This window comes from Fringilla coelebs, assembly GCF_963513975.1.
Source record: "Fringilla coelebs genome assembly, chromosome: 32".
In the NCBI taxonomy this organism is placed as follows: domain Eukaryota; kingdom Metazoa; phylum Chordata; class Aves; order Passeriformes; family Fringillidae; genus Fringilla; species Fringilla coelebs.
This window is the reverse complement of record NC_140058.1, coordinates 1,217,611-1,242,050: the sequence shown is the minus strand read 5'-3', so window position 1 is coordinate 1,242,050 and position 24,440 is coordinate 1,217,611. Positions and strand designations below refer to the sequence as shown.

Genomic DNA, 24,440 nt, shown 5'->3' with positions numbered 1-24,440 from the left:
GGGGTGAAATTGGGGAGGATTCGGGGGATTTTGGGGCATTTTGGGGCGATTTTGGGGGGATTTTGGGAAGTTTTGGGGAATTTTGGGGGGGTTTTGGGGAGGTTTTGAGGTCCTCAGGTGTCTTTGACTCAGTCCTGTCTGAGGGGACCCCAAAATTTGGGGTTTTGGGGCCGTTTTGGGGTTTTTGGGGTGAAATTGGGGAGGATTCGGGGGATTTTGGGGCATTTTAGGGGATTTTGGGGAATTTTAGGGAATTTTTGGGGGGGTTTGGGGGGATTTTGGGGGATTTCGGGGTCCTCAGGTGTCTTTCAGTTCTCACCATCTGAGGGAGCCCCGAAATTTTGGGCTTTTGGGGCCGTTTTGGGGTTTTGGGGTGAAATCGGGGAGGATTCGGGGATTTTGGGGCATTTTAGGGGGATTTTTGGGTGATTTTGGGAAGTTTTGGGGAAATTTTGGGGGGTTTGGGGAGGTTTTGAGGTCCTCAGGTGTCTTTGACTCAGTCCTGTCTGAGGGACCCCAAAATTTGGGGTTTTGGGGCCATTTTGGGATTTTTTTGGGTGAAATTGGGGAGGATTCGGGGGATTTTGGGGCATTTTAGGGGATTTTGGGGGGGTTTGGGGTGAATTTTGGGGGGTTTTGGGGGATCTCGGGGTCCTCAAGTGTGTTTGAGTCCCCCTGTCTGAGGGACCCCGAAATTTGGGGTTTTGGGGCCGTTTTGGGTTTTTGGGGTGAAATCGGGGAGGATTTTGGGGATTTAGGGGCATTTTAGGGAGATTTTTGGGTGATTTTGGGAAGTTTTGGGGGAATTTTGAGGGGTTTGGGGAGGTTTTGAGGTCCTCAGGTGTCTTTGACTCAGTCCTGTCTGAGGGACCCCAAAATTTGGGGTTTTGGGGCCGTTTTGGGGTTTTTGGGGGTGAAATCTGGGAGGATTCGGGGGGTTTTGGGGGATTTTGGGGGGGATTTTGGGTGGATTTTGGGGGGTTTGGGGAGGTTTTGGGGTGCTCAGGTGTCTTTGAGTTCCCCCTGTCTGAGAACACCCCAAAATTTGGGGGTTTTGGGGCCGTTTTGGGGTTTTAGGGGTGAAATCGGGGAGGTTTTGGGGGATTTAGGGGCATTTTAGGGGGGTTAGGGGCATTTTAGGGGGATTTAGGAGACTTTATGGGATTTTTGGGGAATTTTGGGGTGATTTTAGGAATTTTGTGGGAATTTTGTGAAATTTGGGGAGATTTTAGGGGAACTTCGAGGAATTTTGGGGAAATTTCGGGAGAATTTTGGGGAAGTTTTGGAGTCTCCTCCACACCTGGGGGGATCTTTGTGGTTCTCCATTAAACCCAAAACTTCTCCCACCGCCTCCTCCTCTCATTCACTGCCGCGCCGAGGGTTTTGGGGCATTTTTGGGATTTTTTGGGGGGATTTTTTGGGATTTTTTTGGGATTTTTTGGGGATTTTGGGCTCCGGAACCAAAACCAGCGGAACTCAAGTTCGGGGGGAAACACGTGACAGCCGGAAGTGTCAAACCGGAAGTGGCCGGAAGGAGTTGAGAGGACACCGGAAGTAGCGAGGCCACGCGGCGGCGCCGGGATGGGGCGGCCCGGGAAGGTCCGGGGGGAAAAACCGGGAAAAATTCGGGAAAAACCGGGAAAAAACCGGGAAAAACGGGAAAAAACGGGAAAAAACCGGGATGGGAAAGGCTCAGGGGAGCGGCGGGGGGTCGGGAATGGCGGGGACAGCGCGGAATGAGGCGGGAGGAGCGAAAAAAGCGGCGGGATCGGCAAAAATTGGGAATCGTGAGGGGGAAAAATCCCAAAATTTTGGGAATCGTGAGGGAAAAAAATCCCAAAATTTTGGGAATTCTGAGGGAAAAAGTGGGATCGGGGCTCGGGGGGCTCGGAATTGTCCGATTTTGGGGTTTTTAGCCCATTTTGGGTTCAAAAATTTAAATTTTAGGGGCGGGAGGGGTCGGGAATTCGCGGATTTTGGGGTTTGAGGTGGAAATTTGGGATTAAAATCCCAAAAATTCCCAAATTTCTGATTTTCCGTTCCCTATTTTTGGGAAAATTGGGATTTGGGGATTCTCAATTCTCGATTTTTGGGGTTTTTTAGCCCATTTTGGGGTTAAAAATTTGAATTTTAGGGGCGGGAGGGGTTGGGAATTCGCGGATTCGGGGTTTGAGGTGAGAAATTTGGATTAAAATCCCCAAATTTTGGTAATTTCGGGATAATTTGGGATTTTTTGGGATAATTTTGGGATAATTTAGGATAATTTGGGATTTTTTGGGATATTTTAGGATATTTTAGGATCATTTAGGATATTTTTTAACCCTTTCAGAGCCGTTTCCAACCGGATTTGAGGCAAAAATTCCCCAAAATTTTGGCGTTTTCGGCCAATTTTGGCTTCAAAAATTGGAATTTTTGCATCAGGAAGGGCCGGAAACTCCCGGATTTTGGGGTTTCTTGGGATCACAACTCCCGGAATTCCCAAATTTTGGGATTTTTTGGGATTTTTGAGGATTTTTTAGGATGTTTTTAACCCTTTCAGAGCCGTTCCCAGCGCTGGCAGCAGCAGCTCAGCTCCGTGCCCCGTTCCTGCCTCTCCCGGCTGGAATTTGGGGAGAATTTGGGATTTTTTGGGACTTTTTGGGATCTTTTGGGATTTTTTGGGATCTTTTGGGATATTTTAGGATATTTTTTAACCCTTTCAGAGCCGTTTCCAGCCGGATTTGGGACAAAAATCCCCAAATTTTGGCGTTTCCAGCTCCCGTTTAGATCCAAACCCGGCGCGATTGCGGCGTCTCCAGTGGGAAATTCGGGGTCACAACTCCCAGAATTCCCAAATTTTGGGATTTTTTTGGGATCTTTTTGGGATTTTTTTGGATTTTTGAGGATGTTTTTAACCCTTTCAGAGCCGTTCCCAGCGCTGGCAGCAGCAGCTCAGCTCCGTCCCTCACTCCTTCGTGTTCCCGCCCGGCTGGGGCTGCGATTTTGGGATAATTTTGGGATTTTTTGGGATAATTTGGGATGTTTTAGGATCTTTTGGGATCATTTGGGATATTTTGGGATCATTTAGGATGTTTTTAACCCTTTCAGAGCCGTTTCCAGCGGCAGCAGCGGGCCCAGGCCCGGCAGCGCTCGGAGCAGGCGTTCAGCTCCGTCCCTCACTCCTTCGTGTTCCCGCCCGGCTGGGGCTGCAAATTTGGGATAATTTTGGGATTTTTTGGGATCATTTGGAATCTTTTGGGATCATTTGGGATAATTTGGGATATTTTAGGATAATTTAGGATAATTTGGGATATTTTTTAACCCTTTCAGAGCCGTTTCCAGCGGCAGCGCTCGGAGCAGGCGTTCTCCTCCGTCCCTCACTCCTTCGTGTTCCCGCCTGGATTTTGGGATTTTTTTGGGATATTTTAGGATCTTTTGGGATTTTTTGGGATCATTTGGGATGTTTTTAACCCTTTCAGAGCCGTTTCCAGTGGCAGCAGCGGGCCCAGGCCCGGCAGCGCTCGGAGCAGGCGTTCTCCTCCGTCCCTCACTCCTTCGTGTTCCCGCGCGGATTTTGGGATTTTTTTGGGATAATTTGGGATTTTTTGGGATCATTTGGGATATTTTGGGATATTTCAGGATTTTTTGGGATCATTTAGGATAATTTAGGATGTTTTTTAACCCTTTCAGAGCCGTTTCCAGCGGCAGCAGCGGGCCCAGGCCCGGCAGCGCTCGGAGCAGGCGTTCAGCTCCGTCCCTCACTCCTTCGTGTTCCCGTGTGGATTTTGGGATTTTTTTGGGATAATTTTGGGATCATTTGGGATTTTTTGGGATAATTTGGGATGTTTTCTCTCTCCCCAGAGCCGTTTCCAGCGGCAGCAGCGGGCCCAGGCCCGGCAGCGCTCGGAGCAGGCGTTCTCCTCCGTCCCTCACTCCTTCGTGTTCCCGCGCGGCCGCGCCGGGAGGAGCCTCCGGGGGCTCTGCCGGGACCTGCGCAGGGTCCTGGAGCCCTTCACGGCCAGGAACCTGCAGGTGACACCTGGGGACACACCTGGGGACGTTGGGGACACACCTGGGGACACCTGGAGATGTTGGGGACACTGGGATTGGGGACATTGGGGACACTGGGAATGGCCTCGGGAGGGTCCTGGAGCCCTTCACAGCCAGGAACCTGCAGGTGACACCTGGGGACAGCTGGGGACAGCTGGGGACACCTGGGGACAGCTGGGACACGGATTGGGGACACTGGGACACTGGGAATGGGGACATTGGGACACTGGGAATGGGGATTGGGGACACTGGGAATGGCCTCAGGAGGGTCCTGGAGCCCTTCACGGCCGGGAACCTGCAGGTGACACCTGGGGACATTGGGGACACACCTGGGGACAGCTGGGACACACCTGGAGATGTTGGGGACACTGGGATTGGGGACACTGGGGACACTGGGAATGGGCTCAGGAGGGTCCTGGAGCCCTTCACGGCCGGGAATCTGCAGGTGACACCTGGGGACATTGGGGACACACCTGGGGACAGCTGGGACACACCTGGGGACAGCTGGGGACATTGGGGACACACCTGGGACACACCTGGGGACATTGGGGACACACCTGGGGACAACTGGGGACAGCTGGGACACACCTGGGGACACGGATTGGGGACATTGGGGACACTGGGACTGGGGACATTGGGGACACTGGGAATGGCCTCAGGAGGGTCCTGGAGCCCTTCACTGCCAGGAACCTGCAGGTGACACCTGGGGACAGCTGGGACACACCTGGGGACACGGATTGGGGACTGGGGACACTGAGAATGGGGATTGGGGACACTGGGAATGGTGATTGGGGACACTGGGATTGGGGACATTGGGGACACTGGGAATGGCCTCAGGAGGGTCCTGGAGCCCTTCATGGCCAGGAACCTGCAGGGGACACCTGGGACACACCTGGGGACAGCTGGGGACAGCTGGGGACATTTGGGGACACACCTGAGGACACAGATGGGACATTGGGGACACAGCTGGGACATTGGGGACACTGGGAATGGGGACATTGGGGACACTGGGAATGGCCTCAGGAGGGTCCTGGAGCCCTTCACTGCCAGGAACCTGCAGGGGACACCTGGGGACAGCTGGGGACATTGGGGACACACCTGGGGACAGCTGGGGACACGGATTGGGGATTGGGGACACTGGGAATGGGGACATTGGGACACTGGGAATGGCCTCAGGAGGGTCCTGGAGCCCTTCATGGCCAGGAACCTGCAGGGGACACCTGGGGACATTGGGGACACACCTGGGGACATTGGGGACACTGGGAATGGGGACATTGGGACACTGGGAATGGCCTCAGGAGGGTCCTGGAGCCCTTCACGGCCAGGAACCTGCAGGGGACACCTGGGGACATTGGGGACACACCTGGGGACAGCTGGGGACAGGGATTGGGGACTGGGGACACTGGGACACTGGGATTGGGGACACTGGGAATGGGCTCAGGAGGGTCCTGGAGCCCTTCACTGCCAGGAACCTGCAGGTGACACCTGGGGACATTGGGGACACCTGGGGACAGCTGGGGAAGTTGGGGACACCTGGGGACACAGCTGGGGACATTGGGGACACTGGGAATGGCCTCAGGAGGGTCCTGGAGCCCTTCACGGGCAGGAACCTGCAGGGGACACCTGGGGACAGCTGGGACACACCTGGGGACACAACTGGGGACACTGGGGACACACCTGGGGACATTGGGGACACACCTGGGGACATTGGGGACACGGATTGGGGACTGGGGACACTGGGAATGGGGACATTGGGGACACTGGGAATGGCCTCCAGAGGGTCCTGGAGCCCTTCATGGCCAGGAACCTGCAGGTGACACCTGGGGACATTGGGGACACACCTGGGGACACACCTGGGGACAGCTGGGGACATTGGGGACACTGAGAATGGGGATTGGGGACACTGGGAATGGCCTCCGCAGGGTCCTGGAGCCCTTCACGGCCAGGAACCTGCAGGGGACAGCTGGGGACCCTTGGGGACACACCTGGGGACAGCTGGGGACACAGCTGGGGACACTGGGGTTACACCTGGGACACCTGGGGACACTGGGAGTGGGGACATTGGGGACACTGGGAATGGCCTCAGGAGGGTCCTGGAGCCCTTCACGGCCGGGAACCTGCTGGGGACACCTGGGGACACACCTGGGGACAGCTGGGACAGTTGGGGACACCTGGAGACAGCTGGGACACAGCTGGGGACATTGGGGACACTGGGAATGGGGACATTGGGGACACTGGGAATGGCCTCCGGAGGGTCCTGGAGCCCTTCACTGCCAGGAACCTGCAGGTGACAGCTGGGGACATTGGGGACATTGGGGACACACCTGGGGACACCTGGAGATGTTGGGGACACTGGGAATGGGGACATTGGGGACACTGGGAATGGCCTCAGGAGGGTCCTGGAGCCCTTCACGGCCAGGAACCTGCAGGGGACACCTGGGGACATTGGGGCTACTGGGGTCACTGGGATTTGGGATGTGTGGGATCACTGGGATTTGGGGTCACTGGGATTTGGGATATTGGGATACTGGGGTGACTGAGAATTTGGGATATTGGGATTCAGGACTTGGGGTCACTGGGATTTGGGATCACTGGGAATTTGGATTCTGAGATTTGGGATCCCTGGAATTGGGGATCCCTGGGATTTGGGGTCACTGAGATTTGGGATATTGGGATACTGGGGTCACTGGGGATTTGGGATCACTGGGATTTGGGATCTCAGGAATTTGGGATTTCAGGAATTTGGGATCTCAGGAATTTGGGATTCAGGAATTTGGGATCTCAGGAATTTGGGATCCCAGGAATTTGGGATATCAGGGATTTGGGACTCAGGAATTTGGGATTCAGGAATTTGGGATCTCAGGAATTTGGGATCTCAGGGTTTTGGGATCTCAGGAATTTGGGATCCCAGGAATTTGGGATTCAGGAATTTGGGATTCAGGAATTTGGGATTCAGGAATTTGGGATCCCAGGAATTTGGGACTCAGGAATTTGGGATCTCAATATTTTGGAGTTCAGGAATTGGGGGTTTAAGAATTTGGGATTCAGGAATTTGGGATTTCAGGGATTTGGGATCTTGGGAATTTGGGATCTCAGGGATTTGGGACTCAGGAATTTGGGATTCAGGAATTTGGGATCTCAGGAATTTTAGGAATTTGGGACTCAGGATTTTGGGATTTCAGGGATTTGGGATCCCAGGAATTTGGGATCTCAGGGATTTGGGATCTCAGGGATTTGGGATCCAGGATTTTGGAATTCAGGAATTTGGGGTTTGGGAATTTGGGATTCAGGGATTTGGGATCCAGGAATTTGGGACTCAGGAATTTGGGATCTCAGGAATTGTGATTCAGGGATTTAGGATCCCAGGAATTTGGGATTCAGGAATTTGGGGTTTGGGAATTTGGAACTCCGGTATTTGGGATCTCAGGGATTTGGAATTCAGGAATTTGGGATCTCAGGATTTTTAGGAATTTGGGACTCAGGAATTTGGGATTCAGGAATTTGGGATTCAGGAATTTTGGCATCTCAGGATTTTTAGGATCCCAAGAATTTTGGGATCTCAGGAATTTTGGGACTCGGGAATTTGGGATCTCAGGAATTTGGGATCTCAGGGATTTGGGACTCAGGAATTTGGGATCTCAGGGATTTGGGATCTCAGGAATTTGGGATCCCAGGGATTTGGGATTCAGGAATTTGGGATCTCAGGATTTTTAGGAATTTGGGATCTCAGGAATTTGGGATTTCAGGAATTTGTGATTCAGTGATTTGGGAATTTGGGATCTCAGGATTTTTAGGAATTTGGGATCTCAGGAATTTGGGATCTCAAGAATTTGGGACTCAGGAATTTGGGATCTCAGGAATTTGGGGTTCAGGAATTTGGGATTCAGCAATTTGGGATCCAGGAATTTTGGGATTCAGGAATTTGGGATTCAGGAATTTGGGATCTCAGGGATTTGGGATCCAGGATTTTGGAATTCAGGAATTTGGGGTTTGGGAATTTGGGATTCAGGGATTTGGGATCTCAGGATTTTTGGGATTTGGGAATTTGGGATCCAGGATTTTTAGGATCCCAGGAATTTGGGATTCAGAAATTTAGGATCTCAGGATTTTTAGGAATTTGGGATCCCAGGAATTTGGGATTCAGGAATTTGGAATCTCAAGATTTTTAGGAATTTTAGGATTCAGGCTTTTGGGATCTCAGGAATTTGGGATTCAGGAATTTGGGATCTCAGAAATTTGGGATTCAGGATTCTGGGATTCAGGAATTTGGAATCTCAGGATTTTTTAGGAATTTGGGATTCAGGGATTTGGGATCTCAGGAATTTGGGGTTTGGGAATTTGGGATCCAGGAATTTTGGGATTCATGAATTTGGGATCTCAGGGATTTGGGGTTTGGGAATTTGGGATCCCAGGAATTTGGGATCTCAGGAATTTGGGATTCAGGGATTTGAGATTCAGAAATTTAGGATCTCAGGATTTTTAGGATTTTGGAATCTCAGGAATTTGTGACTCAGGAATTCTGGGATTCAGGAATTTGGGATCTCAGGAATTTGGGATTCAGGAATTTGGGATCTCAGGATTTTTAGGAATTTGGGATCCCAGAAATTTGGGACTGAGGAATTTTAGGATTCAGGAATTTGGGACTCAGGAATTTGGGATCTCAGGAATTTGGGATCCCAGGGATTTGGGATTCAGGAATTTGGGATCTCAGAAATTTGGGATTCAGGATTCTGGGATTCAGGAATTTGGGACTCAGGAATTTTAGGAATTTGGGATTTGGGAATTTGGGATCTCAGGATTTTTAGGAATTTGGGACTCAGGAATTTGGGATTCAGGAATTTGGGATCTCAGAAATTTGGGATTCAGGATTCTGGGATTCAGGAATTTGGAATCTCAGGATTTTTTAGGAATTTGGGATTCAGGGATTTGGGATCTCAGGAATTTGGGGTTTGGGAATTTGGGATCCAGGAATTTTGGGATTCATGAATTTGGGATCTCAGGGATTTGGGGTTTGGGAATTTGGGATCCCAGGAATTTGGGATCCCAGGATTTTGGGATTCAGGGATTTGAGATTCAGAAATTTAGGATCTCAGGATTTTTAGGATTTTGGAATCTCAGGAATTTGTGACTCAGGAATTCTGGGATTCAGGAATTTGGGATCTCAGGAATTTGGGATTCAGGAGTTTGGGATCTCAGGACTTTTAGGAATTTGGGATTCAGGAATTTGGGATCTCAGGAATTTTGGGATTCAGGAATTTGGGATCCCAGGAATTTGGGATTCAGGAGTTTGGGATCTCAGGATTTTTAGGATTTTGGGATCTCAGTAATTTAGGATCCAGGATTTTTAGGATCCCAGAAATTTTGGGATTCAGGAATTTTGGGATCTCAGGAGTTTTAGGAATTTGGGGTCTCAGGAATTTGGGATCTTGGAAATTTGGGATCCAGGATTTTTAGGATCCCAAGAATTTCGGGATCTCAGGAATTTGGGATCTCAGGAGTTAGGGACTCAGGAATTTGGGATCTCAGGATTTTTAGGAATTTGGGACTCAGGAATTTGGGATCCCAGGAATTTGTGATTCAGGAATTTGGGATTCAGGAATTTGGGATCTCAGGAATTTGGGATCTCGGGGATTTGGGATCTTAGGGATTTGGGACTCAGGAATTTGGGATCTCAGGGATTTGGGATTTCAGGGATTTGGGATCCCAGGAATTTGGGATCTCAGGGATTTGGGATCTCAGGAATTTGGGATTCAGGAATTTGGGATTTGGGAATTTGGAATCTCAGGATTTTTAGGAATTTTAGGATTCAGGATTTTTAGGAATTTGGGATCTTGGGAATTTGGGATCCAGGATTTTTGGGATCTCAGGAATTTGGGACTCAGGAATTTGGGATTTGGGAATTTGGAATGTGGGAATTTGGGATTCAGGAATTTGGGGTTCAGGAATTTGGGATTTGGGAATTTGGGACTCAGGAATTTGGGATATCAGGAATTTGGGACTCAGGAATTTGGGATCTCAGGAATTTGGGACTCAGGAATTTGGGATCTCAGGAATTTGGGGTTCAGGAATTTGGGACTCAGGAATTTGGGACTCAGGAATCCAGGCCTGAGGTTGTTCCGGAACGTTCCAGGTGCGCCGCAGCAATTCCCTGCGGGACCTGGTGGCCGTGGCCGGGCCCTTGGGCGTCTCCCAGTTCCTGGTGCTCAGCAAATCCCAGAGCGGCGTCAACCTGGTGAGAATTCCGGGAATTCCGGGAATTTTGGGAATTCTGGGAATTCCAGGGGCTCCCAAACCCCCCCCGGCCCCAGGGGATGAGGAATTGTCTGTGATTGATCCAAAATCTGTGATTGATTCAAAGTAAACGCTCTGATGGGGCCGGGATCTTCTGGAATTTTCTGGGAATTTTTTCCAGGATTTTCTGGGATTTTTCTTGGAATTTTTTCCAGGATTTTCTGGGATTTTTTTCAGGAATTTTCTGGAATTTTCCCCAGAATTTTCTGGGATTTTTTTCAGGATTTTTCTGGGATTTTTCTGGAAATTTCCCCCCGATTTTCTGGGAATTTTCTGGGATTTTTTCTGGGAATTTTTCAAGGATTTTCTGGGAATTTTCCCAGGATTGCTTTTGGAATTTTCCTGGGATTTTTCCTGGGAAGTTTCCAGGAATTTTCTGGGAATTTTTCCAGGATTTTCTGGGATTTTTCTGGGAATTTTTCCAGAATTTTCTGGGATTTTTCTTGGAATTTTTTCCAGGATTTTTTGGGATTTTTTTCTGGGAATTTTTCCAGGAGTTTTCTGGGAATTTTTTCTGGGAATTTTTCCAGGGTTTTCTGGGAATTTTTCCCAGAATTTTCTGGGATTTTTCTGGGAATTTTTCTGGGCATTTTCTGGGAATTTTTCTGGGCATTTTCTGGGAAATTTCTGGGATTTTTTATGGGAATTTTCTGGGAATTTTCCCAGGATTTTCTGGGATTTTTTCTGGGCTTTTTCTGGGCATTTTCTGGGAATTTTCCCAGGAATTTTTGGGAATTTTCCCAGGGTTTTCTGGGAATTTTTCAATGATTTTCTGGGAATTTTCCTGGGATTTTTCCTGGAAAGTTTCCAGGAATTTTCTGGGAATTTTTCCAGGATTTTCTGGGATTTTTCTGGGAATTTTTCCAGAATTTTCTGGGATTTTTCTTGGAATTTTTTCCAGGATTTTTTGGGATTTTTTTCTGGGAATTTTTCCAGGAGTTTTCTGGGAATTTTTTCTGGGAATTTTTCCAGGGTTTTCTGGGATTTTTCTGGGATTTTTTTGGGATTTTTCTGGGAATTTTTTCCAGTATTTTCTGGGAATTTTTTCTGGGCATTTTCTGGGAAATTTCTGGGATTTTTTATGGGAATTTTCTGGGAATTTTCCCAGGACTTTCTGGGATGTTTTCTGGGAATTTTCCCAGGAATTTTCTGGGAATTTTTCCAGGATTTTCTGGGATTTTTCTGCGATTTTTTTCCAGGATTTTCTGGGAATTTTTCTGGGCATTTTCTGGGAAATTTCTGGGATTTTTAATGGGAATTTTCTGGGAATTTTCCCAGGATTTTCTGGGATTTTTCTGGGAATTTTCCCAGGAATTTTCTGGGAATTTTTCCAGGATTTTTCTGGGGATTTTTTCCAGGATTTTCTGGGATTTTTTTCTGGGCATTTTCTGGGAAATTTCTGGGATTTTTTCTGGGAATTTTCCCAGGAATTTTCTGGGACTTTTTTCCACGATTTTCTGGGGATTTTCTGGGATTTTTTTTCCAGGATTTTCCTGGGAATTTTTCTGGGAATTTTCCCAGGATTTTCTGGGATTTCTTCCAGGATTTTCTGGGATTTTTTCTGGGTATTTTCTTGGAATTTTCCCAGGATTTTCTGGGATTTCTTCCAGGATTTTCTGGGGATTTTTTCCAGAACTTTCTGGGATTTTTTTTCCAGGGTTTTCTGGGATTTTTTCTGGGAATTTTCCCAGGAATTTCTGGGAATTTTTCCAGGAATTTCTGAGATTTTTCTGGGAATTTTACAAGAATTTTGTGGAGATTTTGCCAGGATTTTCCGGGATTTTTTCTCAGAATTTTCCAGGGTTTTTCTGGGAATTTCCCAGGAATTTTCTGGGAATTTTTCTGGGAATTTTTCCAGGATTTTCTGGGATTTTTTCTGGGGAATTTTTTCCAGGATTTTTTGGGATTTTTTTCTAGAATTTTCTGGGATTTTTCTGGGAATTTTTTGCAGGATTTTCTGGGATTTTTCTGGGACTTTTTCAAGGATTTTCTGGGAATTTTCCCAGGAATTTCTGGGAATTTTTCCAGGAATTTCTGAGATTTTTCTGGGAATTTTACAAGAATTTTGTGGAGATTTTGCCAGGATTTTCCAGGATTTTTTCTCAGAATTTTCCAGGGTTTTTCTGGGAATTTCCCAGGAATTTTCTGGGAATTTTTCTGGGAATTTTCCCAGGATTTTCTGGGATTTTTTCTGGGGAATTTTTTCCAGGATTTTTTTGGATTTTTTTCTAGAATTTTCTGGGATTTTTCTGGGAATTTTTTGCAGGATTTTCTGGGATTTTTCTGGGGATTTTTTCCAGGATTTTCTGGGACTTTTATGGGAACTTTTCTGGGAAATTTTCCAGGATTTTCTGGGATTCTTTTCCGAGAATTTCCAGGGATTTTTATGGGAAGTTTTCCAGGATTTTCTGAGATTTTTTTCCGGGAATTTTTCCAGATTTTTCTGGGATTTTTCCAGGAATTTTCTGGGATTTTTTCTGTGAATTTTCCAGGAATTTTCTGGGAATTTTTCCAGGATTTTCTGGGGTTTTTCCCCTAGAATTTTCTGGGATTTTTCTGGGAATTTTCCCAAAATTTTCTGGGATTTTTTCTGGGAATTTTCCCAGGAATTTTCTGGGAATTTTTTCCAGGATTTTCTGGGATTTTTCTGGGATTTTTTCTGGGAATTTTCCCCCAGATTTTCTGGTATTTTTTCCAGGATTTTCTGTGATTTTTCTGGGAATTTTTCCCGGATTTTCTGGGATTTCTCTTGGAATTTTCTGGGATTTTTCTGGGAATTTTCTGAGAATTTTTCCAGGAATTTTTGGAAATTTTTCCAGGGTTTTCAGGGATTTTTTTCTGGGAATTTTCCCAGGATTTTCTGGGAATTTTCCCAGGATTTTTCCAGGAATTTTCTGGGATTTTTCTGGGAATTTTGCCCGGATTTTTCTGGGAATTTTGCCCGGATTTTTCTGGGAATTTTGCCAGGATTTTCTGGGAATTTTTCCAGAATTTTCTGGGACTTTTTCTGGGGATTTTCTGGGATTTTTTCCAGGATTTTTCGGGGAATTTTTCCAGTATTTTCTTGAAATTTTCTGGGAATTTCTCCAGGATTTTCTGGGAATTTCCCAGGAATTTTCTTGGAATTTTCTGGGAATTTCCCCAGGATTTTCTGGGAGATTTTCTGTGAATTTTCCGGGATTTTTCTGAGAATTTTCTGGGATTTTTTGGGGGGAATTTTCCAGAAATTTCCCAAGGATCTTTCTGGGTCTTTTCCTGAGATTTTTCTGGAATTTCCCAGAATTTCCCAGGATTTTTTCCCCACTCTGAATCTTTTTCTCTTTCCAGAAACTTTTCCGGCTGCCGGGGGGTCCCACCCTGACCTTCAAAGTGCTCCAGGTGATTCCAGGAATTCCAGGAATTTTGGGAATTTTGGGAATTCTGGGCAGATTTTGGGGCTCCTGGGGGAGGGATTGATCCCAATTTGGTTTTTTTTGGGAATTTTGATCCATCCCAGAGAGAATTCCAGGATTTTTTGGGCTCAAATCCAATTTTTTCCCATTTTTCCCCATTCCCAGCAATCCCTGCTTGGAAATTCTTTGGGAATTTGGGATTTTTCCAGGATTTTGGTTTTATTTTTAATTCTTTGCTGGTTTTTGGGAGATTTTATGGAATTTTTTGGGATCAAATCCCATTTTTTCCCATTCCCAGCACTCCCTGGGGATTTTTTGGGGAAAATTTGGGGTTTTTTTCAGCATCCCACAAAAAATTGAGGATTTTTGGGGGGATTTTTTTGGTTTTTTGGGATTCTGAGCTGCTTTCTTTAGGATTTTGCAACCTTTGTTTGGGATTAACGGGAATTTAGGGGATTTTTTGGGGATCAAATCCCATTTTCCCCCAAATTTCCCCCATTTTCCCCATTTTTCTCCCATTTTTCCCCATTTTTCCCCAATTTTCCTCCATTTTTCACCATTTTCCTCCCATTTTTTTCCAATTTTCCCCCATATTTTTCCCCATTTTTCCCTTTTTCCCCTTTATTTCCATTTTTTCCCCAATTTTCCCTCTTTTCCCCCCATTTTTCTCCCCTTTCCCCCCATTTTCCCCAAATTTTCCTCATTTTATCCAATTTTTTCCCAATTTTCCCCATTTTTCTCCCTTTTTTCCCAATTTTTCCCATTCCCCCCCAATTTTCCCCTATTTTTTCCCATTTTCCCCCAATTTTCCCCATTGTTTTTCCCCTTTTTTCCTCATTTTTGCCATTTTCAGCACTCCCAGGAGATTCTGGGGAGTATTTTGGGGTTTCTGGGCTGATTTTGGGGGATTTTATGGGATTTTTTGGGGGTTTTTTCCCTCAGGATTTTTTTCAGTATTTTTTTTCAGTATTTTTTTCATTATTTAATCCCATTTCCCCCCAATTTTTTCCCATTTTTCCTCAATTTTCCCTCTTTCCAGACATTTTCCCCCCATGTTTCCTCAATTTTTCCGATTTATCCCAAATTTACCCCCATTTTTCCCAATTTTTCCCCATTTTTCCCCATTTTACCCCATTTATCCCAAAATTTCCCCCCATTTCTCCCCATTTTTTCCCCAATTTTCCACAATTTTTCCCATTTTTTCCCCAGATTTTCCCTCAATATTTCCCCATTTTGTCCATTTTTTTCCCATTTTTCCCCATTTCCCCCAATTTTTCCATTTATCCCAAATTTTCTCCCATTTTCTCCCATTTTTTCCCTTTTTTCCCCATTTTTCCCCATTTCCCCCCCATTTTTTTCCAATTTTCCACCATTTCCCCCCATTTTTCCCATTTTTTTCCTTTTTTCCCCCCATTTTTCCCCCATTTTGTCCAATTTTTCCCATTTTTTCCCCATTTCCCCCAATTTTTCCATTTATCCCAAATTTTCCCCCATTTTTCCTCATTTTTTCCCTATTTTTCCTCATTTCCCCCCCATTTTTTTCCAATTTTCCACCATTTTTTCCCATTTTTCCCCCATTTTTTCCCCATTTCCCCCAATTTTTCCATTTATCCCAAATTTTCTCCCATTTTTCCCATTTTTTCCCATTTTCATGAGCTGCTCTCAGCCCAGGAGATTTTGGGGGATTTTTTTGGGCTTTCTGGGCTCATTTCCTTTGGGATTTCACCGGATTTTGGGGGGATTTGGGGATTTTTTTCAGGATTTAACCCCAGTTTTTCCCATTTTCCCCCCATTTTTCCCATTTTTTCCCTTTTTCCCCCCATTTCAGCACTCCCTGCTCCAGGATCACTCTCAGCCCTGCACCAGCAGCAGCTCTGGGGCTCCTGGGGGGCTTTTAATGGGATTTTAATCGGATTTAATGAGATTTTAATGGGATTTAATGAGATTTAATGAGATTTTAATGGGTTTTAATGAGATTTTGATGTAATTTAATGAGATTTTAATGAGATTTTAATGGGATTTTAATGAGATTTAATGAGATTTTGATGTAATTTAATGAGATTTTAATGAGATTTTAATGGGATTTAATGGGGTTTAATGGGATTTAAAAGGGATTTTTGCCATTTTTATGGTTTTTTTCCAGTATTTTACCCCATTTTTTCCCATTTTTCCCCAATTTTTCCCATTTTCCCCCTTTTTTCCCCCATTTCAGCACTCCCTGCTCCAGGATCACTCTCAGCCCTGCACCAGCAGCAGCTCTGGGGCTTCTGGGGGTGCCTTTAATGGGATTTTAATGAGATTTAATGAGATTTTAATGGGATTTAATGAGGTTTTAATAGGATTTAATGAGATTTAATGAGATTTTAATGGGATTTTAATGGGACTTAATGGGATTTTAATGGGATTTAATTGGATTTAATGAGATTTTAATGGGATTTAATGAGGTTTAATGGGATTTAAAAGGGATTTTTGCCATTTTAATGTTTTTTTCCAGGATTTAACCCCATTTTTTCCCATTTTTTCCTCATTTTTCCCCCATTTCAGCACTCCCTGCTCCAGGATCGCTCTCAGCCCTGCACCAGCAGCAGCTCTGGGGTTCCTGGGATGGATTTAATGAGATTTTAATGAGATTTAATGAGATTTTAATGGGGATTTTTGCCATTTTAATCAATTTTTATAGAATTTAAATTAATTTTTTTCCCATTTTCTCCCATTTTTCCCCCATTTCAGCACTCCCTGGTTCGAGATGTGCTCTCAGCCCTGAGGAGGCACCGCCTGCACCAGCAGCAGCTCTGGGGCTCCTGGGGGTGCCTTTAATGGGATTTTAATGGGGTTTTTTCCCATTTTTATGATTTTTTTTCAGGTTTTAACCCCATTTTTTCCCATTTTCTCCTTTTTTCAGTACTCCCTGGTTCGAGATGTGGTCTCAGCCCTGAGGAGGCACCGCCTGCACGAGCAGCAGCTCTGGGGCTCCCGGGATGGATTTAATGAGATTTTAATGCGATTTTCATGCGATTTTCATGGGGTTTTTTCCCATTTTAATCAATTTTTTCATTATTTTATTTAATTTTTTCCCATTTTCTCCTTTTTTCAGCACTCCCTGGTTCGGGATGTGGTCTCAGCCCTGAGGAGGCACCGCCTGCACCAGCAGCAGCTCTGGGGCTCCTGGGGGTGCCTTTAATGCGATTTTAATGAGATTTTAATGGAATTTTAATGGGATTTTTGCCATTTTTATAGAATTTTAATCGATTTTTTCCCATTTTCTCTCTTTTTCAGTACTCCCTGGTACGTGATGTGGTCTCAGCCCTGAGGAGGCACCGCATGCACGAGCAGCAGTTCTGGGGCTCCTTTAATGCCATTTTAATGGGGATTTTTCCCATTTTAATGAATTTTTTCATTACTTTAATTAATTTTTTCCCATTTTTTCCCATTTTCTCCTTTTTTTCAGTACTCCCTGGTTCGGGACGTGGTCTCAGCCCTGAAGAGGCACCGCCTGCACCAGCAGCAGCTCTGGGGCTCCTGGGGGTGCCTTTAGTGCCATTTTAATGGGGATTTTTTCAATTTTAATCAATTTTTTCATTATTTTAATTAATTTTTTTCCCATTTTCTCCCATTTTTCCCCCATTTCAGTACTCCCTGGTTCGAGATGTGGTCTCAGCCCTGCACAGGCACTGCCTGCACCAGCAGCAGCTCTGGGGCTCCTGGGGGTGCCTTTAATGCCATTTTAATGGGATTTAATGGGATTTTTATGGGGATTTTTGCTATTTTAATCAATTTTTGAAGGTTTTAACCCCATTTTTCCCTTTTTTCAGTACTCCCTGGTGCGAGATGTGGTCTCAGCCCTGAGGAGGCACCGCATGCACGAGCAGCAGCTCTGGGGCTCCTGGGGGTGCCTTTAGTGCCATTTTAATGGGGATTTTTTCAATTTTAATCAATTTTTTCATTATTTTAATTAATTTTTTTCCCATTTTCTCCCATTTTTCCCCCATTTCAGTACTCCCTGGTTCGGGATGTGGTCTCAGCCCTGAGGAGGCACCGCATGCACGAGCAGCAGTTCCTGCATCCTCCCCTGCTGGTGCTGGGCGGGCTCGGGGCGGGGGCGGCGCCGCAGCTGCGCCTCACGGCCGGGATGTTCCAGGGGATGTTCCCGGCCCTCAACGTCCACAGGGTCAGGAAAGTTCCGGAAAAACGGCTGGGAACGGGCGGGAATGCGTTGGGAATTAATGGGGGTTAATGGGGGATTAATCGGGATTTAATTGGGAATTATCTGGGAATTAATTGGGAATTAATCAGGAACTAATGGGGATTAATCAGGAATTAATGGAGAGTTCATCAGGAATTAATTGGGAATTAATGGGGAATTCATCGGGATTTAATTGGGGATTCATCAGGAATTAATTAAGCATTAATGGGGAATTAATTGGGATTTAATGGGGAATTAATCAGAAATTAATTGGGAATTAATCAGGAACTAATGGGGATTAATCAGGAATTAATGGGGAGTTCTTCAGGAATTAATTGGGAATTAATGGGGAATTAATCGGGAATTAATGGGGAATTATCAGGAATTAATGGGGAATTATTATGAGGGAATTAATTATAAATTAATTGGGAATTAATCAGGATTTAATTGGCAATTATCTGGGGATTAATTGGGAATTATTGGGAATTAATCAGGAATTAATTGGGAATTAATCAGGAATTAATCATGAATTAATTGGGAGTTAATCAGGAATTAATGGGGAGTTCATCGGGAATTAATGGGGAATTAATGGGGAATTAATCGGGAGTTCATCGGGAATTAATGGGGAATTAATCAAGAATTAATTGGGAATTAATCAGGAAGTAATCAGGAATTAATGGGGAATTAATCAGGAATTAATGGGGAATTAATCAAGAATTAATTGGGAATTAATCAGGAAGTAATCAGGAATTAATGGGGAATTAATCAGGAATTAATGGGGAATTAATCAGGATTTAATTGGGAATTAGTTGGGAATTTATTGGGAATTAATCAGGAATTAATTGGGAATTAATCAGGAATTAATTGGGAATTAATCAGGAATTAATCAGGAATTATCCATGGATTATCTTGGAATTAATTGGGAATTAATCAGGAATTACTGGAAATTAATCATGAATTAACATGGAATTTTTTGGGAATTAATCAGGAAATTAATCATGATTTAATTGGGAATTATCTGGGGATTTATTGGGAATTCATCAGGAATTAATTGGGAATTAATGGGGAATTAATCAGGAATTAATGAGGAATTAATGGGGAATTAATCAGGAATTATCTAGGAATTATTTGGGAATTATCTGGGAATTAATCAGGGAAAAAATTGGGAATTAATGGGGAATTAATCAGGATTTAATTGGGAATTATCCGGGAATTACCTGGGAATTATTCAGGGATTTGGGAATTCCCCAGAAATGTCAAAATTTGGGAATCTGGGAATTCAGGAATTGGGGGGGAAAAAGAGGATTTGGGGTCTGGAGTGATTTGGGGATGAGGAGGGGGCAGGAAAAAGGGAATTTCTTCCCATTTTTTCCCCATTTCCCCCCCCATTTCCCCCCATTTTTCCCTTTTTTTCCCATTTTTTTCCCCATTTTTCCCTCATTTTTCCCTTTTTCCCCATTTCCCCCCATTTTTTCCCATTTATTCCCCATTTTCCCCCCATTTTTCCCATTTCTTTCCCCATTTCCCCCCATTTTTCCCCATTTTTTCCCATTTTTCCCCATTTCCCCCCATTTTTCCCATTTCTTCCCCATTTTTCCCCATTTTCCCCCATTTTTCCCATTTTTCCCCCATTTTTTCCCTTTTTTTCCCCCATTTTTACCATTTTTTCCCGTTTTTCTCATTTTTTCCTCTTTTTCCCCATTTCTCCCCATTTTTCCCATTATTTTTCCCCATTTTCCCCCATTTTCCCCCCATTTTTCCCATTTTTTCCCCATTTTTCCCCATTTCCCCCCCCATTTCCCCCATTTTTCCCTTTTTTTCCCATTTTTCCCCCATTTTCCCCCACTTTTTCCCATTTTTTCCCCATTTCTCCCCCATTTTTCCCATTTTTTCCCATTTATTCCCCATTTTCCCCCCATTTTTCCCATTTCTTTCCCCTTTTTCCCCATTTTTCCCATTTTTTCCCCATTTCCCCCATTTTTCCCTTTTTTTCCCATTTTTTCCCCATTTTTCCCTCATTTTTCCCTTTTTCCCCATTTCGCCCCATTTTTTCCCATTTATTCCCCATTTTCCCCCCATTTTTCCCATTTCTTTCCCCATTTTCCCCCATTTTCCCCCATTTTTTCCCATTTTTTCTCCATTTCCCCCCATTTTTCCCCATTTTTTCCCATTTTTCCCCATTTCTCCCCCATTTTTCCCATTTCTTCCCCATTTTTCCCCATTTTCCCCCCATTTTTCCCTATTTTTCCCCATTTTTTCCCATTTTTCCCCCATTTTTTCCCTTTTTTTCCCATTTTTTTCCCCGTTTTTTCCCCTTTTTTACCATTTTTCCCGTTTTTCTCATTTTTTCCTCTTTTTCCCCATTTTCCCCCATTTTTCCCATTATTTTTCCCCATTTCCCCCCCCATTTCCCCCCATATTTCCCTTTTTTCCCATTTTTTCCCCATTTTCCCCATTTTTCCCCATTTCCCCCCCATTTTTCCCTATTTTTCCCCATTTTTTCCCAATTTTCCCCCATTTTTCCCATTTCTTTCCCTTTTTTCCCCATTTTCCCCCCATTTTTCCCATTTTCCCCCCATTTCCCTCTTTTTTTCCCCATTTTTTTCCCATTTTTCCCCATTTTTTCCCCATTTTTCCCCATTTCCCCCCATTTTTCCCCATTCTTTCCCATTTTTCCCCTGTTTTTTCCCCATTTTTTCCCTTTTTTTCCCATTTTTTCCCCTTTTTTTCCCCATTTTCCCCCATTTTTCCCATTTCTTTCCCTTTTTTTCCCCATTTTTCCCTCATTTTTCCCTTTTTCCCCATTTCCCCCCATTTTTTCCCATTTATTCCCCATTTTCCCCCCATTTTTCCCATTTCTTTCCCTTTTTTCCCCATTTTCCCCCCCATTTCCCCCCATATTTCCCTTTTTTCCAATTTTTTCCCCATTTTCCCCATTTTTTCCTCATTTTTTCCCATTTTTCCCCATTTTCCCCCATTTTTCCCATTTCTTTCCCTTTTTTCCCCATTTTCCCCCCATTTTTCCCATTTTTCCCCATTTCCCCCTTTTTTTCCCCATTTTTCCCATTTTTTCCCCATTTTTTCCTGTTTTTTTTCCTGTTTTTCCCGTTTTTTCCCGTTTTTTCCCATTTTCCCCCCATTTTTCCCATTTCTTTCCCTTTTTTCCCTATTTTCCCCCCATTTTTTCCCTATTTTTTCCCATTGTTTCCCATTTTTTCCCAGGTGAACCTGAACTCCATCCGCCGCTGTTTGCTGCTCTCCCACGACGCCGACTCCGGGCTCCTGGAATTCCGCCACTAGTGAGGCCTGGGCCGGATCCTCAATTCCCAAATCCTGAATTCCTGAATTCCCAAAATCCTCAATTCCCAAAGTCCCAAATTCCTGAATTCCAAAGTCCTGAATTCCCAAACTCCTAAATTCCTGAATTCCCAAACTCTTGAATTCCCAAAATCCCAAATCCTGATTTCCCAAAGTCCCAAATTCCCCCATTCCCAAAATCCCGAATTCTCCAATTCCTGAATTGCCAAATTCCTGAATTCCCAAATTCTTGAATTCCAAATTCCTGAATTCCCAAATTCTTGAATTCCAAATTCCCAAATTCCCAAAATCCCGAATTCCTGAGTTCCCAAAGTCCCAAAATTCTGAATTCCCAAAGTCCTGAATTCCCAAATTCCTGGATTCCCAAAGTCCTGAATTCCCAAAATCCCAAATCCTGAATTCTCCAATTCCCAAATTGCCAAACTCCTGAATTCCCAAAGTCCTGAATTCCCAAATTCTTGAATTCCCCAGATCCCAAACTCCTGAATTTCCAAATTCCTGAATTCTCCAATTCCCAAATTCCTGAATTCCCATTCCCAAATTCCCCCATTCCCAAAATCCCGAATTCTCCAATTCCTGAATTCCCAAAGTCCTGAATTCCCAAATTCCCAAATCCTGAATTCTCAAAATCCCCAAATCCTGAATTCCCAAACTCCTGAATTCTCCAAATCCCAAAGTCCTGAATTCTCCAATTCCCAAAATCCTGAATTTCAAATTCCTGAATTCCCAAATTCCCGAATTCCTGAATTCCCAAAATCCCAAAGTCCTGAATTCTCGAATTCCCAAATTCCTGAATTCCCGAATTCCTGAATTCTCAAATTCCCAAACTCCTGACTTCCCTAATCCCAAATTCCTGAATTTTCCAATTCCCAAATTTCTGAATTTTCCAATTCCCAAAATCCCAAATTCCCAAACTCCTGAATTCCCAAAGTCCCAAAATCCTGAATTCCCCAAATCCCAAATTCCCGTTGTTTTTCCCCAATCCCAGCAGTGCCCAGCTGGTTCCCCATTCCCGTTTTTCCCGTTTTTTCCCATTTTTCCCGTTTTTTTCCCGGATTTTTCCCATTTTTTTCCCCATTTTTTCTTTTTTTTCCCCAGGATTTTTCCTAAATTTCCATTTTTTCCCCAGATTTTTCCCATTTTTCCTGGTTTTTTTTCCCAAATTCCCAGATTTTTCCCATTTTTCCCAAATTCCCGTTGTTTTTCCCCAATCCCAGCAGTGCCCAGCTGGTTCCCCATTCCCATTTTTTCCCGTTTTTCCCGTTTTTTCCCATTTTTCCCGGATTTTCCCCCATCCCAGCAGTGTCCAGGTGGTTCCCCATTCCCAAATTCCCGTTTTTTCCCATTTTTCCCGGATTTTCCCAAATTCCCGTTGTTTTTCCCCAATCCCAGCAGTGTCCAGCTGGTTCCCCATTCCCATTTTTCCCATTTTTCCCGTTTTTTTCCCATTTTTCCCATTTTTTCCCCAATCCAGCAGTGTCCAGGTGGTTCCCCATTCCCAAATTCCCATTTTTTTCCCATTTTTCCTGGATTTTTCCCATTTTTCCCATTTTTTTCCCCAATCCAGCAGTGTCCAGCTGGTTCCCCATTCCCATTTTTCCCATTTTTCCTGTTTTTTTCCCATTTTTCCCGGATTTTCCCAAATTCCCGTTGTTTTCCCCCACCCCAGCAGTGCCCAGCTGGTTCCCCATTCCCAAATTCCCAGGATTTTTCCCGTTTTTCCCGGTTTTATCCCATTTTTTCCCAAATTCCCGTTGTTTTCCCCCAATCCCAGCAGTCCCCAGCTGGTTCCCCATTCCCAAATTCCCGTTTTTTTCCCGTTTTTTCCCATTTTTCCCTGGATTTTTCCCAAATTCCCGTTGTTTTTCCCCCAATCCAGCAGTGCCCAGCTGGTTCCCCGTTCCCATTTTTCCCATTTTTCCCGTTTTTCCCGTTTTTTCCCATTTTTCCCTGGATTTTTCCCATTTTTCCCGTTTTTTCCCCAATCCAGCAGTGTCCAGGTGGTGCCCGTGGGGCTCAGCCGGGGGCTCCGGAAAATTCTGCAGGAGAAATTCCCGAACCTGGGCAGGATGGACGACGTCAGCCAGCTGCTCACCGGGTAGGGGACACCTTGGGGACACCTTGGGGACATCAGGGACACCTTGGGGACATCACAGGGACACCTTGGGGACACCCTGGGGACATTGGGGACATCACAGGGACACCTTGGGGACATCACAGGGACGTTGGGGACATTGGGGACATCACAGGGACCTTGGGGACACCTTGGGGACACCCTGGGGACATTGGGGACACCTTGGGGACACCTTGGGGACACCCTGGGGACATTGGGGACACCTTGGGGACACCTTGGGGACATTGGGGACACCTTGGGGACATTGGGGACAGCTCAGGAACATTGGGGACATCACAGGGACATTGGGGACAATTCCTGAACCTGGGCAGGATGGACGACGTCAGCCAGCTGCTCACGGGGTACCTGGGGACATTGGGGACATTGGGGACACCTTGGGGACACCTTGGGGACATTGGGGACATTGAGGACATCACAGGGACATTGGGGACATCACAGGGACACCTTGGGGACACCTTGGGGACATTGGGGACACCTTGGGGACACCTTGGGGACATTGGGGACACCTCGGGGACATTGGGGACACCTTGGGGACACCTGGGGGACACCTTGGGGACACCTTGGGGACAGCTCAGGGACATTGGGGACACCTTGGGGACATCACAGGGACATTGGGGACACCTTGGGGACATCACAGGGACACCTTGGGGACATCACAGGGACACCTTGGGGACATTGGGGACACCCTGGGGACACCCTGGGGACATTGGGGACATCACAGGGACGTCAGCCAGCTGCTCACGGGGTAGGGGACATATCCAGAGGTGTCACCTGTCCTTGTATCACTGTCACCGTCCCCGTGTCCCTGTCCCTGTGTCACTGTCCCTGTCCCCTGTGTCACTGTGTCACTGTCCCTGTGTCACTGTCCCTGTCCCTGTGTCACCGTCCCCGTGTCCCTGTCCCTGTGTCACTGTCCCTGTCCCCTCAGGGACGTTGTCCTGTCCCTGTGTCCCTGTGTCACTGTCCCTGTCCCCTGTGTCACTGTGTCCCTGTCCCCTGTGTCACTGTGTCACTGTCCCTGTCCCCTCAGGGACGTTGTCCTGTCCCCTGTGTCACTGTCACTGTCACTGTGTCACTCTGTCCCTGTCCCTGT

General features: G+C 45.4%; 1 protein-coding gene across 1 annotated transcript in view; it reads left to right on the top strand.

Moving 5' to 3' along the window:
* Positions 1 to 24,440, top strand: part of LOC311164399 (suppressor of SWI4 1 homolog) — a gene marked incomplete at its 5' end in the record, with an annotated part of 31,775 nt that overhangs the window by 2,330 nt on the left and 5,005 nt on the right. Inside the window, 7 exons of the mRNA XM_084223838.1 lie at positions 3,670 to 3,747; positions 3,841 to 4,011; positions 10,160 to 10,261; positions 13,648 to 13,698; positions 17,707 to 17,880; positions 21,118 to 21,194; positions 23,204 to 23,311. Coding sequence (XP_084079964.1) covers positions 3,670 to 3,747; positions 3,841 to 4,011; positions 10,160 to 10,261; positions 13,648 to 13,698; positions 17,707 to 17,880; positions 21,118 to 21,194; positions 23,204 to 23,311 — 761 coding nt within the window. The remainder of the gene's footprint in view (positions 1 to 3,669; positions 3,748 to 3,840; positions 4,012 to 10,159; positions 10,262 to 13,647; positions 13,699 to 17,706; positions 17,881 to 21,117; positions 21,195 to 23,203; positions 23,312 to 24,440) is intronic.